We start from the raw sequence: 14185 nt of genomic DNA, 5'->3' as shown, positions 1-14185 counted from the left end.
TCGGCTCTTAAACAGAGCCGAAGAGTCAGGGGAGGAGCAGAGCCGCCGCGGGAGGGGAAGTGCCCGGATGGCATTTTCCCGGACATGTTCGGCTTTTTGGCAATTCCCCCCGGACGGGGGTTTGAGTGCCGAAAAGCCGGACATGTCCGGGAAAAAGAGGACGTATGGTAACCCTAGTTTGGGGGAAAGGGGGAGAGGGCATTTTGCCAGTTTTGGGGGAGGCTATTTTCAGCATATTTATACACTTCTTTCATATTCTAGTTATTGAATGTGTCTATCATTGGTATCTTTACTATTTTAATAATGATTTAATTGTTATGAACTACATAATTACATTCTCATGAATTACAGTATATGAAAATCATTGCACTCACCTACAAGCTGTCTTCTCACTGTAGCTGTCTGGATGAAACTGTCAGCCATCTTATTTACATGTGGGTTTGTGACGAACTGGGCCTGTTCTCACTGTGGTCTGTGAATGCTGACAGGGGAGTGTGCTGGGATAGTCTGCATTGTAGGATGGGATCTGCCCGAGGGCGCATACCTGAGTGTGTAACATGAGAACCCAGGAAGGGGTTGAAGGCGAGGCGACTCCTTAGCCCGGGAAACTGAACAAAGGCTGTGGGAGGGGGGGCTGAAAGCGGAGGGCTGGAAGCAGGCTGGAGGGAGGCTGGAGAGATGGCTGGGAGGCAGAGATGGCTCTGACCCCCCAAAGGGGGGTGGGCTGGCATGCCCTGGGACCCCAAGCTGGACCTAACTGAGGGGGGCCCTGTTGTCTGTGCCTGCAAGACCTGTCTTGGACTGTATTCCTGTCATCCAAATAAACCTTCTGCTTTACTGGCTGGCTGAGAGTCATGGTGAATCGCAGGAAGCCGGGGGTGCAGGGCCCTGAGTCCCCCAATACTCCGTGACAACTGGTGGCAGAGGTGGGATCTACTGCACCCCGTGGACGGCGCTTCCTGCGGTAAGTGACTGGGGAGCAGTAAAACGAAGGGGGATTGACGGGGACCAGGCCGGCTGAAGAGTGGGAGAGAGACGGTTATTACCCCTGGGAGTGTGTGACCAGCGAGAAGGACTTTTGCAGTAACAGGGTCCCCCGGGGGGATCGCAGCGAGTGGTCCCAGGGGCGGAGGAGTCTGCAGCTCGACCCTGGCAGAGAGGCGGTGACCTCGAGAAGGGCTGGCACACTAGGGGTCCCCCTGGGAACTGTGGGGAGCTGTGAGCACACAGGCCGGTGAGTGGCCAGCAGGAAGATGTATGCCAAGCGGCTTAAGAGCGACCTGGTGGAGCTGTGCAAGCAGAGGCGGCTGCGCATTGGGAGGCTCACCAAAGAACAGCTCATTGCCCAGCTGGAGGCGGAAGATCGCGCGAATGAACTGATCCCTGTGTCTCAGGGAAGCAGCCTGGCAAATGCAGCGCAGGCACCAGTGTCTGTCCCAGCTGGGAGTGGTCAGCCGGCTGCTGAGGGCTTCCCGAGACCCCTCCTTCCTATGCCTAGGGGAAGGGTGGGGAGGAGCCCAGCAAATACCGAAGGCGCCGTGACCCCCCCGGCCAGCAGGGGGTCCCCCCGGCGAAGCTCGCCGGCCAGCAGAGGATCCTCCCGGCGACGTTCGGCATCCGGGGAGCGGAATTGGCTGGAATGGGAGAAAGAGCTAAAACTGAGAGAGCTGGAGGATCGTGAACAACAGAGACAGCATGAAGAGAGACAGCGTCAGCATGAACGGGAGGAGAAAGAGAGACAGCATCAGCGTGAACGGGAGGAGAAAGAGAGACAGCATCAGCGTGAACGGGAGGAGAAAGAGAGACAGCATCAGCGTGAAGAGAGACAGAGACAGCATGAACGGGAGGAGAATGAGAGACAGCGTCAGCATGAACTGGAACTGGCGAGATTGAAGGGCAGCGAACCCCCGGCTGCGGTGAGTGAGGGGGGACCCAGGACTGCACTGAGCTTTGATAAGTGCATCATGGCCCCATACAAGGAGGGGGAGGACATGGATGACTTCCTGGAGGCCTTTGAGACGGCCTGCGAGCTGCACCGGGTTGATCCCGCGGACAGACTCCGGGTCCTTACCCCCTTACTGGACCCCAAAGCCGTGGCATTGTACCGCCAACTGGAAGAGGCAGAGAAAGGGGACTACGAACTATTCAAAAAGGCCCTGCTACGAGAGTTTGGGCTGACTCCTGAGATGTACCGGGAAAGGTTCCGGAGTCAGGATAAAACCCCTGAGATCTCATATCTACAACTAGCCGCCCGCATGGAAGGATACGCCAGCAAGTGGGCTGATGGGGCCCAGACGAAGGAGGATCTGGTCAAACTGCTGGTACTGGAGCAACTGTATGAGCGGTGCCCATCTGACCTGAGGCTGTGGTTGGTGGACAGAAAGCCAGAGAACCCGCGACAGGCAGGCCGGCTGGCCGATGAGTTCGTAAAGAGCCGGTCAGGAGATAAAAGGGAGGAGTCCCAAAGGAGCAATCCCACCACAACGCAGAGAGAGAGTCACCATGGGACCTCCCCGTGGGAAAATACAGAAAAACCCCATCAGAGGGGAACATCCAGCATCAGGACCATCCGACCCACTCAAGGGGACCCATGGGACATGGGCTGCTACCACTGTGGCCAAAAGGGCCACATACGGGCCCAGTGCCCCAGGCTCAGGGACAGACTGAGCAGGCCGAACCCACAGAGGGTTGACTGGGTAGAGACCCAGCCCGGCGAGAGGCAGCATTCCCAGGGAAGGGGGGCTGGCAGGGTACCACCTGCTAAGGAGGGAGGAGAGCCCCAGGCTAGCTTCTCTGGGGGGCCAGATGCTCCGGATTCAAAGTTCTCCGTTTACAGGGTTGGCGCGGGGCTGTCCCTGCGGAGCGAGTGCCTTGTTCCCCTGGAGGTGGATGGGAAGGAAGTTTATGGTTACTGGGACACGGGCGCAGAGGTGACACTGGCCTGGCCCGAGGTGGTGGCCCCAGATCGGGTGGTGCCCAACACCTTCCTGACCCTGACCGGGGTGGGCGGGACCCCATTCAAGGTTCCCGTAGCGAGGGTACACCTGAAATGGGGGGCCAAGGAGGGCCCCAAGGACGTGGGAGTGCACCACCATTTGCCCATTGAGGTGTTGATGGGGGGGGGGACCTAGAGGACTGGCCCAGCAGCCCCCAGACCGCCTTAGTTGTGACCCGCGGTCAGAGCCGGCGAGGGGCACTGCGCCCTGGCCTTGGGGGGGGTGCCTTGCCTGAGGCGCGGGACCCTAACCTAGTGGGGAGGGAACGCCCAGGGACACGGCTCAGGGAGGCTGCAGCTTCAGACCCAGCGGGAGAGAAAGAGCAGGTGGCCATCCCTGTCCCAGCTGCTGAGTTCCAGGCCGAGTTACAGAGAGATCCCTCCTTGCGGAAGATAAGGGACCTGGCCGACCTCAATGCGGTACAGACCATGGGACGAGGTGGCCGGAAAAGATTCCTGTGGGAGAAGGGGTTCCTGTACCGAGAATGGGCTCCCCCAGGGAAAATGGAGTCAGGGGGGATCAGGAGGCAGCTGGTGGTACCCCAGAAGTATCGCCGCCAGCTGCTGTGCCGGGCCCATGACATTCCCCTCTCAGGGCACCAGGGAACCTGGCGTACCCAGCAGAGGCTGCTACGGAGCTTTTACTGGCCTGGGGTCTTTGTTACTGTCCGACAGTACTGCGGATCCTGTGACCCCTGTCAGAGGGGGAGGAAGGCCTGGGACAAGGGGAAAACAGCTTTAGGACCCTTGCCCAGCATAGAGGAGCCTTTCCGGAGGGTGGCCAAGGTAAAAAGGGTGGCTCTAAACCAAGAGAGCCCAAAGCACAGACCTCCAGACTGGAGCGCTGGGAGAAAACCACAGCCCAGTTGGAACCCCAGAGGTATGGGGGTGGGAAAAGGGCGCAGGCCGCATAAACCTTCCCACATGCGAACTGCGAGTGCCATCAAGCACCCCCAACCTAAGGGGGAGCGTGAAACTGGAGGGGCCTGGTGTAATTCTCACCAAGGAATGGGAGGGATGCGGGGGCATCCATGGGAACGGGGGTAGGTTCGAACTTCCCCGGGTCACTGGCTAAAGTGACCCTGCTCAGTTTGGTCTCGAAGGGGGGAGAGATGTGACGAACTGGGCCTGTTCTCACTGTGGTCTGTGAATGCTGACAGGGGAGTGTGCTGGGATAGTCTGCATTGTAGGATGGGATCTGCCCGAGGGCGCATACCTGAGTGTGTAACATGAGAACCCAGGAAGGGGTTGAAGGCGAGGCGACTCCTTAGCCCGGGAAACTGAACAAAGGCTGTGGGAGGGGTCGCTGAAGGGAGAGTGCTGGAAGCAGGCTGGAGAGATGGCTGGGAGGCAGAGATGGCTCTGACCCCCCCAAAGGGGGGTGGGCTGGCATGCCCTGGGACCCCAAGCTGGACCTAACTGAGGGGGGCCCTGTTGTCTGTGCCTGCAAGACCTGTCTTGGACTGTATTCCTGTCATCCAAATAAACCTTCTGCTTTACTGGCTGGCTGAGAGTCATGGTGAATCGCAGGAAGCCGGGGGTGCAGGGCCCTGAGTCCCCCAATACTCCGTGACAGGGTTCCCTGGTATTGTCTTGATGCACGTTAAGGACAGTTACATTATTCAGTTGTGTCTGTCCCATTGGTGACGAGATAATTTTTAAGTCTTCTGAAGCTGGAGAAGGAGTTCAGGATGATACAGGCACAGTGAGAAGGATTCTTATAAATTTGCAGTTCTCTGGACACACAATGCTTCCACAGTACTGCCAACGACTCCAGGATCTTTCTTGATGGGTCACAGCTAATTTAGACCCCATCATTTTATATGTATAGTTGGGATTATATTTTGCCATGTGCATTACTTGGCATTTAACACTGAATTTCATCTGCCATTTTGTTGCCCAGTCTGAGTCACCCAGTTCTGTGAGATCCCCTTGTAACTCTTCGCAGTCTGTTTTGGACTTGACTATCCTGAGTAATTTTGTATCATCTGCAAACTTTGCCACCTCACTGTTAACCACTTTCTCCAGATCATTTATGAATATGTTGACTAGAACTGGGCCCAGAACAGACCCCTGGGGGACACCACTATTTACCTCTCTCCAGTCTGAAAACTGACCATTTATTCCTACCCTTTGTTTCCTGCCTTTTAACTGGAGTGCCTGGCAATGTTTTCAGGATCATCTCACAATCTTTAATTTACTTTAATGACAAGCCTTTCGTTATCTTAATCACCCTGCCTCTCTTTATACCCAAGCTCCCTGTCCCAAGGGCAGACGTTGTTAGCAGCACAGAACTCATCACATTCCACACTCAGGCTCTGACTCTTCGGTGCTGAGCACCCCCGGTATTTTTGCCGTGAGTGTTTGAGCCCTGGAGCACCCCCAGAGTCGGTGCCTATGGACACAGGGCACATTCTGCCACAAGCACGTTGTTGTCTCATATGGAATTTGTGATCCACTCTAACCCCCAGGTCCGTTTTAGCAGCACTGCCCCTAGCCAGTTATTCCCCTGTGTGTAGCTTTGCATTTGATTTTTCATTCCCATTTGAAGTATTTTGCCTTGTCTTTACTGAATTTCATCTTGTTGGATTCAGAGCAGTTCTCCAATTTGTCAAGCTTGTTTTGAATTTTAACCCTGTCCTCCAAGTGCTTCCAACCCCTCCCGGCCTGGTGTCATTTACAAACTTTATAAACGTACTTTCCACTCCATTATCCAAGTCATTAATGAAAATATGGAATAGTACCAGACACAGGCCTGACCCCTATGGGACCCCACTAGATACAGCTTCTGGGTTTGACAGTGAACCATTGCTAACTCCTCTTTGAGTATGCTCTTTCAACCTGTTCTGCACCCAGCATGTAATAATTTCGTGGAGACCACGTTTCCCTAGTTTGCATATGAGAATGTCAGGTGGGACTATATTAAAGCCTTACTAAATCCAAGATATATCAAGTCTACTGCTTCCCCCAGCTGTAGTAGGAAGAGAGCCTAAGATATGAGCCTTTGTATCAGAGGCCTGGTATGAGGCCTGAGCTAAAGTAGTGGACAAGCTTTGCTGATATAAAGCCAAGTTAGCAAACGTCAGGCTGTGAGCAAACGTCAGGCTCTGCCCCATTGCAAGTTCACAGAATCTGGCAAGAACAGGGCTGATATTGCAGAAACGCACATTCCTGAGAAGTGCTAGGCACAGAGCACTCATGCAAACACGTTCCAGAACATCCCAGTGTCCAGGATGGTAGAAAAACATTCCCCAAGGAGAACAGGAACACACTGACACCTCCTAAAAGATAAGGTCAGGATGACAGGGTGATAGATAGAGATGTTTTAATTGAACTAACATGTACAAGGAGCTGGGTGATAACTAGCCATGTCAGGGAGCAGTAACTATGTCAGAGGGGCCGTATGTGACTAGTTTGTATTGGGGTATGAAGAGGTATCTCTGAGAGAGTGTCTTGGTCCAGCCGAGAGGGGAACAGAAAGTCCCGCCATTCACTGAGCTGGTTCATTGTCACGGGCATACATGTATTAAGTGTACCTGTAGAGTCCTCCAGGTGCTATTACCAAGCTTTGTCCACAATAAACCTGGCTGGGCGCCTTCACACCTTAACGGGTCTTGTGGTCATTGAGCGGTTTGCTCAAGATCAGCTGTGCCAGCTGTCTGTGCAGAGCTGGGGCAGCACACAGAGAGAACACACACACTACCAAACACCTAACAACACCATCCACTAGGCTAGTGACTCTGTTAAAGAAGGAATTTAGGTTGGTTTGGCATGATTTATTCTTGACAAATCCATGCTGACTGTTCCTTACAACCCTGTCATTCTCTAGGTGCTTTAATGGTTTAATAATTTGTTCCAGTATCTTTCTAGGGCCAAAGTCAGGCTGACTGGTCTATAATTCTCAGAGTCCTCTTTGCTCCCCCTTTTAAAGACAGACCCTGTCTGTCCTTCTCTAGACCTCTGGGACCTCGCCCGTCCTCCTGGAGTTCTGTGAGATAATTGCTAACGGTTCTGAGACTGCTTCAGCCAGTTCCTTAGCTACCCCAGGGTGAATCATGCTGAGGTCCTAGGGGCTGTTGCCAAGAAGAAGCCCCCCCTGCTCCCCCCACGGGTAGAGGCACTTGGCAGCTGGCTGACGTGGTCCCTGTGTGTAGCTGGGGTAGAACCTGGGATCCTTGGGGTGAAGCTCTACAGAATTACAGAGACCAGGTGGGTGAGGTCCTATATTTTACTGGGCCAATAAGAGGATTGCCTCACGCACCTCGTCTCTCTAATCTCCTGGGACCAACTCGGCTACAGCAACACTGCAAACAGAACGAGAGAAATATTAACTCCGTTATTTGTCTAACTCCCTTCCTGCCTCCCAATCCTCCGCCCCCGGCCCCAGGGTGAGGTTACATCAGGAGCTGGAGCCACATTCAAAGTTAATGCGCAGCCAGGCCATGAAGTGTTTCCTCTGCCCAGCAGGGAAGTTGTGTGTAAGGGCTGAAGATGACATAGTGGGAGCCCGTCAGCCTCCCCCCCGCACTGAGTTCCCAGCCCAGCGCCCGGCGTTGAGTCCTGGGGTGGGTGGGTGATAAACGCACTAGTCATGATAATAAAGGCCCATGGACGTGAAATCTGTCAGAGACCAGCCAGCCCAGTCCAGGGCCCAGGCCCTTCGGAGGTGACAGCCGGCAGCCTGTGGTGTGGTAACAACACACGTGGCTCCGCCAAGGTGCCCGAGAGGCCCCTGTTCAAAGCGTGTCTCAGCCCCCTCACCCCCGTCTCACTCCTGTGTACAGAAAAGTGTAAAGCTCCAGACACCCGGGACGCCAGGGTCCGGTTCGCCCTCGAGCAGCAGTTTTACAGCCCAGGGGACGTGGTGACATGGAGCTGCCCTGCGGGGCACCGGCCCTCGCAGCCTGACATCAGATGCACTAGACGGGGGAGCCAGAGTGTCTGGAGTGGGACAGCCGCCTGCATTGGTGAGTGTGAGCCCCGGAGTCACCGCGATCACAGGGCTCCGGCGTCCCCCCCCCAGCACCTCACAGCTCCCGAGTGACTGGCCTTCGCGCCCCCTGCCGCTCTCCCGGCCCAGCCCCTGGTGTCCATGTTGGGGCATCTCAGCCTGTGTCCTAGTGAGGGGTGTCCCCTTGTCTCTGGCCCTGGCAGCCTGATACGAGCCTCCCTCTGCCAACACCCTGCGGTGTAAACCCCGGGCCAGACCCAGCGAGGGGTGAGCGCAGGGGCCGGGGGAGGGGGGGGCGGGCTCGTCAGTAGCGGAGGAGGGCAGCAGTGAGATCGGCCAGACCCAGCGAGGATTGAGTGCAGGGTGCGGGGGGGAGGGTGTCACTGGTGGAGGAGGGTGTGACGGCGCACGGAGCGGGGCAGATTTGACCTGGGAAGGTTGCAGGGGACTTACATTGGGGATGGGGAGGAAGCTACCTGAGCTGTAACCTGAGCCAGGAGGGGGGTGGGAGAGGTGACACCTCTGCCCAGGAGACTGGACAAAGGAGAGGAGGAGTTGGGGGGAGGGGGCTGCTGGAGGGTTTTTAGTTTCAGTTTGGTGCTGGGTGGTGGAACGCAGGGAACCCCCAAGCTGGGGTCTAAGCTCCCTGCCCCCCAGAAGGACTTGACTGAGGGGTCCTGGCTGTACCTACAAGCCATTGGCTGCAGTTCCCCGTTCCCGGCCAATGGGAGCTGCTGGGGGCAGTGCCTGAAGCAAGAGCCACACACAGACGCTGGTGCCCCGCCTCCCCCAGGTTCCGGCCGCGCCCTGCCCCCAGTGTGCACCAGGCCAGAGCCGCCCCCCGAGCCCCTTCTGCAGCTGAACCCCCTGCTATACCCTGCACCCCAACCCCCAACTCCCTGCCCTGAGCCCCCTGCCGCACCCTGCACCCCAACCCCCTGCCCTGAACCCCTCTTGCACCCCAACCCACTGCCCTGAGCCCCCCGCAACACCCCTCCTGCACCTTGACCCCCTGCCCTGAGCCCCCTGCTGCACCCCGCACCCCTCCTGCACCCCAACCCACTGCCCTGAGCCCCCTGCCACACCGCAAGCCCCTGCCCTAAGTCCCCTGCTGCACCCCTCCTGCACCCCAACCCTCTGCCCTGAGCCCCCTTCCACACCTCTCCTGAACCCCAAACCCCTGCCCTAAGTCCCCTGCTGCACCACCCCTGCACCCCACACCCCCTGCCCTGAGCCCCCTGCCACACCCGTCCTGCACCCCAAACCCCTCCCCTGAGCCCCCTGCCACACTCCGCACCCCTCCTGCACCTCAACCCCGTCCTGAGCCCCCTGCCACACCCGTCCTGCACCCCAACCCCTGCCTTGAGCCCCCTGCCGCACCCCTCCTGCACCCCAACCCACTGCCCTGAGCCTCCTGCCACACCGCAACCCACTGCCCTAAGTCCCCTGCTGCACCCCTCCTGCACCCCAACCCCATCCTGAGCCCCCTGCTGCACCCCTCCTGCACCCCAATCCCCTGTCCTGAGCCCCCTGCCGCACCCCGCACCCCTCCTGTGCCCCTTGGGGGCAGGGAGGGGGCAGAGTTGGGGTGGGGACTTTGGGGAAGGGGTTGGAATGGGAGCAGGGAAGGGGTGTGAAGAGGCGTGGCAGGGGCGGTGCCTCATGGAAGGGGTGGAGAGGGGGCAGGGCTGAGGGCAGGGGGGAGGTGTCAGTGATGCGGCCCTCGGGCCAATGTACTAGTCCTCATGTGGCCCTCGTGGTCATTTGAGTTTGAGACCCCTGGTCTAGAGGCTGTCTGCAGGCTCAGGCAGACATCACCGCATCACTCATGCTCAGGGCACGTTTTCAAGTTCTTCTTTGCAACCCACAGGGCTAGAAGCAGTGTTTTTAATGAGCATTGGGATTGTCGTCACCCCATGACAGGGCCTTGGGCACATGCCTGCGGTGCCTGGGCCTTAAGCCAGCCCTGCCCCAGGGCATGTCTGGCCCCTCTGACAGGGACCCACGCCCTGGGAGCCTAGCAGCACCCCCTGTTTTCAACAGCCCCTCAATCCACTGTGAGTGGCTCTAGGGTAATATTTAAAACTGGACCCTCCAGCAGGAGTGCTGGAACCACCCCCACTCTTCCCCTTCCCCCAAGACCCCACCCCCATTCGCTCACTGCTGTTCCCCTGCCCGGGTTGGGAGGGACTCGCCGGTGGAGCCACCAATGGGAGCCTGATGCAGGTAGGAGGCAGCCCCGGCTGAGGAGGGGCTGGCGCGGGTGGTGACTCAGTACCTCCCTGCCGCTCCCACCCGCAGTCACTGGACTTTGTGTGTCTGGTCAGTGGATATGACTTTCCGGTTGAAAACCAGGCCCCTGGCCACCCTAGTGGTCTCTGAAGTGGGTAGAGCTTGGCTTGTGGGTGGAGCTTAAATAATACAACCACTCCCCACCCCTCGCAGTTCCAGCTCCAGCTCTGATTATCCCCCATTTTACAGAGGGTGAAACTGAGACAGGGAGGTGAAGTGAGGGTTCCCAGGTCACCCAGCGAGTCAGTTGCAGAGCTGGGATCAGAACTCAGAACCTCCTGACTCCCAGCCCCTGAGCTCCCTCCTCTCTGGCAATAGCTTTGTGGGAAACACAGTGTTCCCGAGTGGGCATGTGAGAGCTGTCTACACAGGGTATTGCTCTGATCCTCTACATTATTAGTTTCAGAGTAGCAGCCGTGTTAGTCTGTATCCGCAAAAAGAACAGGAGTACTTGTGGCACCTTAGAGACTAACAAATTTATTAGAGCATAAGCTTTCGTGGACTACAGCCCACTTCTTCGGATGCATATAGAATGGAACATATAATGAGGAGATATATATACACACATACAGAGAGCATGAACAGGTGGGAGTTGTCTTACAAGCTATCAGGAACAGTATCCCTGATAATGTCACATCTAACCTGGTGGCTGAACTCTGTGACTTTGTCCTCACCCACAACTATTTCACATTTGGGGACAATATATACCTTCAAGTCAGCAGCACTGCTATGGGTACCCGCATTGCCCCACAATATGCCAACATTTTTATGGCTGACTTAGAACAACGCTTCCTTAGCTCTCGTCCCCTAACGCCCCTACTCTACTTGCGCTACATTGATGACATCTTCATCATCTGGACCCATGGAAAAGAAGCCCTTGAGGAATTTCACCATGATTTCAATAATTTCCATCCCACCATCAACCTCAGCCTAGATCAATCCACACAAGCGGTCCATTTCCTGGACACTACTGTGCTAATAAGCGATGGTCACATAAACACCACCCTATACCGGAAACCTACTGACCGCTACACTTACCTACACGCCTCCAGCTTCCATCCAGGACACACCACACGATCCATTGTCTACAGCCAAGCTCTAAGATATAACCGCATTTGCTCCAATCCCTCAGATAGAGACAAGCACCTACAAGATCTCTATCAAGCATTCTTAAAACTACAATACCCACCTGCTGAAGTGAAAAAACAGATTGACAGAGCCAGACGAGTACCCAGAAGTCACCTCCTACAAGACAGGCCCAACAAAGAAAATAACAGAACACCACTAGCTGTCACCTTCAGCCCCCAACTAAAACCTCTCCAGCGCATCATCAGAGATCTACAACCTATCCTGAAAGATGATCCTTTACTCTCACAGATCTTGGGAGACAGACCTGTCCTCGCTTACAGACAACCCCCCAACCTAAAGCAAATACTCACCAGCAACCACACATCACTGAACAAAACCACTAACCCAGGAACCTATCCTTGTAACAAACCCCGATGCCAACTCTGTCCACATATCTATTCAAGTGACATCATCATAGGATCTAATCACATCAGCCATACCATCAGGGGCTCGTTCACCTGCACATCTATCAATGTGATATATGCCATCATGTGCCAGCAATGCCCCTCTGCCATGTACATTGGCCAAACCAGACAGTCTCTACACAAAAGAATTAATGGACACAAATCTGACATCAGGAATCATAGCATTCAAAAACCAGTGGGAGAACACTTTAACCTGTCTGGCCATTCAATGTCAGACCTGTGGGTGGCTATATTACAACAGAAAAACTTCAAAAACAGACTCCAACGAGAGACTGCTGAGCTGGAATTGATATGCAAACTAGACACAATCAACAAAGGATTGAATAAGGACTGGGAATGGCTGAGCCATTACAAACATTGACTCTATCTCCCCTTGTAAGTATTCTCACACTTCTTATCAAACTGTCTGTACTGGGCTATCTTGATTATCACTTCAAAAGTTTTTTTCTCTTACTTAATTGGCCTCTCAGAGTTGGTAAGACAACTCCCACCTGTTCATGCTCTCTGTATGTGTGTATATATATCTCCTCAATATTTATTCCACTCTATATGCATCCGAAGAAGTGGGCTGTAGCCCACGAAAGCTTATGCTCTAATAAATTTGTTAGTCTCTAAGGTGCCACAAGTACTCCTGTTCTTTTTACATTATTAGTGATTGTTATTTGTGATAACTCTGTGTGATCTCCCAGCTGCACGGGCCTTTCTCGCTGCCCCGTCCTATTGCAAACTCACGTCTCGTGCTGTCTGCTCCCCCCGACTCTCAGCCGTTCCTGCTCCCCCGTAGCTGTGCTACAGGTTATTCTCCCCAGCTGCATTAGCTGCATTTCCCAGGTCAACTTTCCTGCTATTTCCAGCCCACGTGTTAATCTCTGCAGATCCCTTTGGCTCATTCTGTTCTCAGCCCCTCCCTACTTAATGGCACCTGTGAATTCCCTTGTGTATGGTCTGTTCTCGCCCTCTCCCCCCTCCTACGTTGCCGTTTCTCACTCTCCTGGTGCCTGAGTGTCTGCTCTGGCCACAGAAACCCGGGATTAAACCAGTGGGTCGGATCCTCCAGCAGCTCGTGGCCATGAAGCGGGTGTGCCCAGCCCCAAAAACGTCGCACGCTGCAAGGGGCCCGTCCCAGGGAGCAGAGCCAGCACAGAGGGCTCGGTTCCGGTGCCCTCTCGGTGGCAGGGCAGGGGCAGGGGCACAGCCGGAGGACAGGGGCGTGGCTGGGAGGCCCCACGCCTGCACCGGTTCCCAGCTGCAGGTCCAAACCCTCGGAGCTGAACCAGTTTGATCCCCGGACGGAATCTCCTGTGTGCGGCCAGCCAGGGCCGGGCCCAGCGCCTGGGGTCAGTTGCACTAACAGGTCCCATGCAGCCCAGAGGGGAGTCACCGGGTCCCTAGCGGGACACCCGGGGCTTAGACCCGGAACCCCTCACTGTGCGGCTGGCGCCCCGAGGGATGTTACTGTCGTGTGGGCAGCAGGGGAGCCGTGTGGTTGGCATCCTCTGTGGCCTTCACGCCAACACCCCCTCCCCTGCACTCTCAGACCTGGCCCAGCCAGGGCACGGTGGGGGCTGGCTGGAAACCCGGGGCCTGCACCTAATTCACAGCAACTAGAGATGAAATAGATATAAAATTCGTTAATTAAATGCGCCCTGATTATTAACAGAGAGGCACGGCCCAGGGAGACTCCAATGCTGGCACCTGTAGTCTCCATGGGCTGCGTCCCTGTCTCGCTGCAGCCTGCATGTCCCCTGGGACAGGGAGCTCCAGATCCCAGCTCCCTCAAAGGGCTGTGTCCTGCTTGGCTGCCGAGCGATGGAGGTACTCACGGGAGCACGGGGGGTGTTTGCAAAGGGGGTGAGTTTGCCTGGAAGAAAAGGGTTGATGGGTTTGGCCTCTCACCCCACTGAGTGTGGGGGGCAGGGGTTGTTTGACTGGAAGCCTTTGCAGAGCTCTGTGCGTCCGGAAGGGGCAGGAAAGTAACCCTCATGCTGGTGCTTATTCTCTAGTGATCCCCCGGATCATCCCAGGGGCCCTGGAGGTTTCACCCACCACCATCAAACTGCGCTGGACTTGTGAGCCCCCTGAATCCTGCCAGGGCAGTTGGAAGATACGGGCCCAATGCCGGCTGGATGGACCCTGGTCGGGACCCTGCCGGCGACAAGGGCTCACCAGCGAGCAGCCGTTACAGGGACGGGACGGAACAGTAACGTGCAGCTCCCTGCACCCCTTCACCTCCTACAGAGTCACCATCTCTGGGGGCTACCCAGCGACCAGACCACCCAGCACTGTCCTTTATACCCGGCGGGTCACCACGAGTGAAGCAGGTAGGGGAGGGGGGAGTCACCCCATGGCTGTGAATCCTGGGCTCGGTGCTGAGCATGGGGGCAGACGGGCCCC

At 56.1% G+C, this 14185-nt stretch overlaps 1 protein-coding gene across 1 annotated transcript in view; it reads left to right on the top strand.

Moving 5' to 3' along the window:
- LOC128838817 (uncharacterized) overlaps nt 1–14185 on the top strand; it is an 83552-nt gene that overhangs the window by 33104 nt on the left and 36263 nt on the right. The window contains exons 3-5 of the mRNA XM_054031242.1: nt 6952–7003; nt 7780–7962; nt 13795–14112. Coding sequence (XP_053887217.1) covers nt 6952–7003; nt 7780–7962; nt 13795–14112 — 553 coding nt within the window. The remainder of the gene's footprint in view (nt 1–6951; nt 7004–7779; nt 7963–13794; nt 14113–14185) is intronic.

This window comes from Malaclemys terrapin, chromosome 6 (assembly GCF_027887155.1).
Source record: "Malaclemys terrapin pileata isolate rMalTer1 chromosome 6, rMalTer1.hap1, whole genome shotgun sequence".
In the NCBI taxonomy this organism is placed as follows: Eukaryota; Metazoa; Chordata; order Testudines; family Emydidae; genus Malaclemys; species Malaclemys terrapin.
This window is presented reverse-complemented; position numbering and strand designations above follow the sequence as displayed.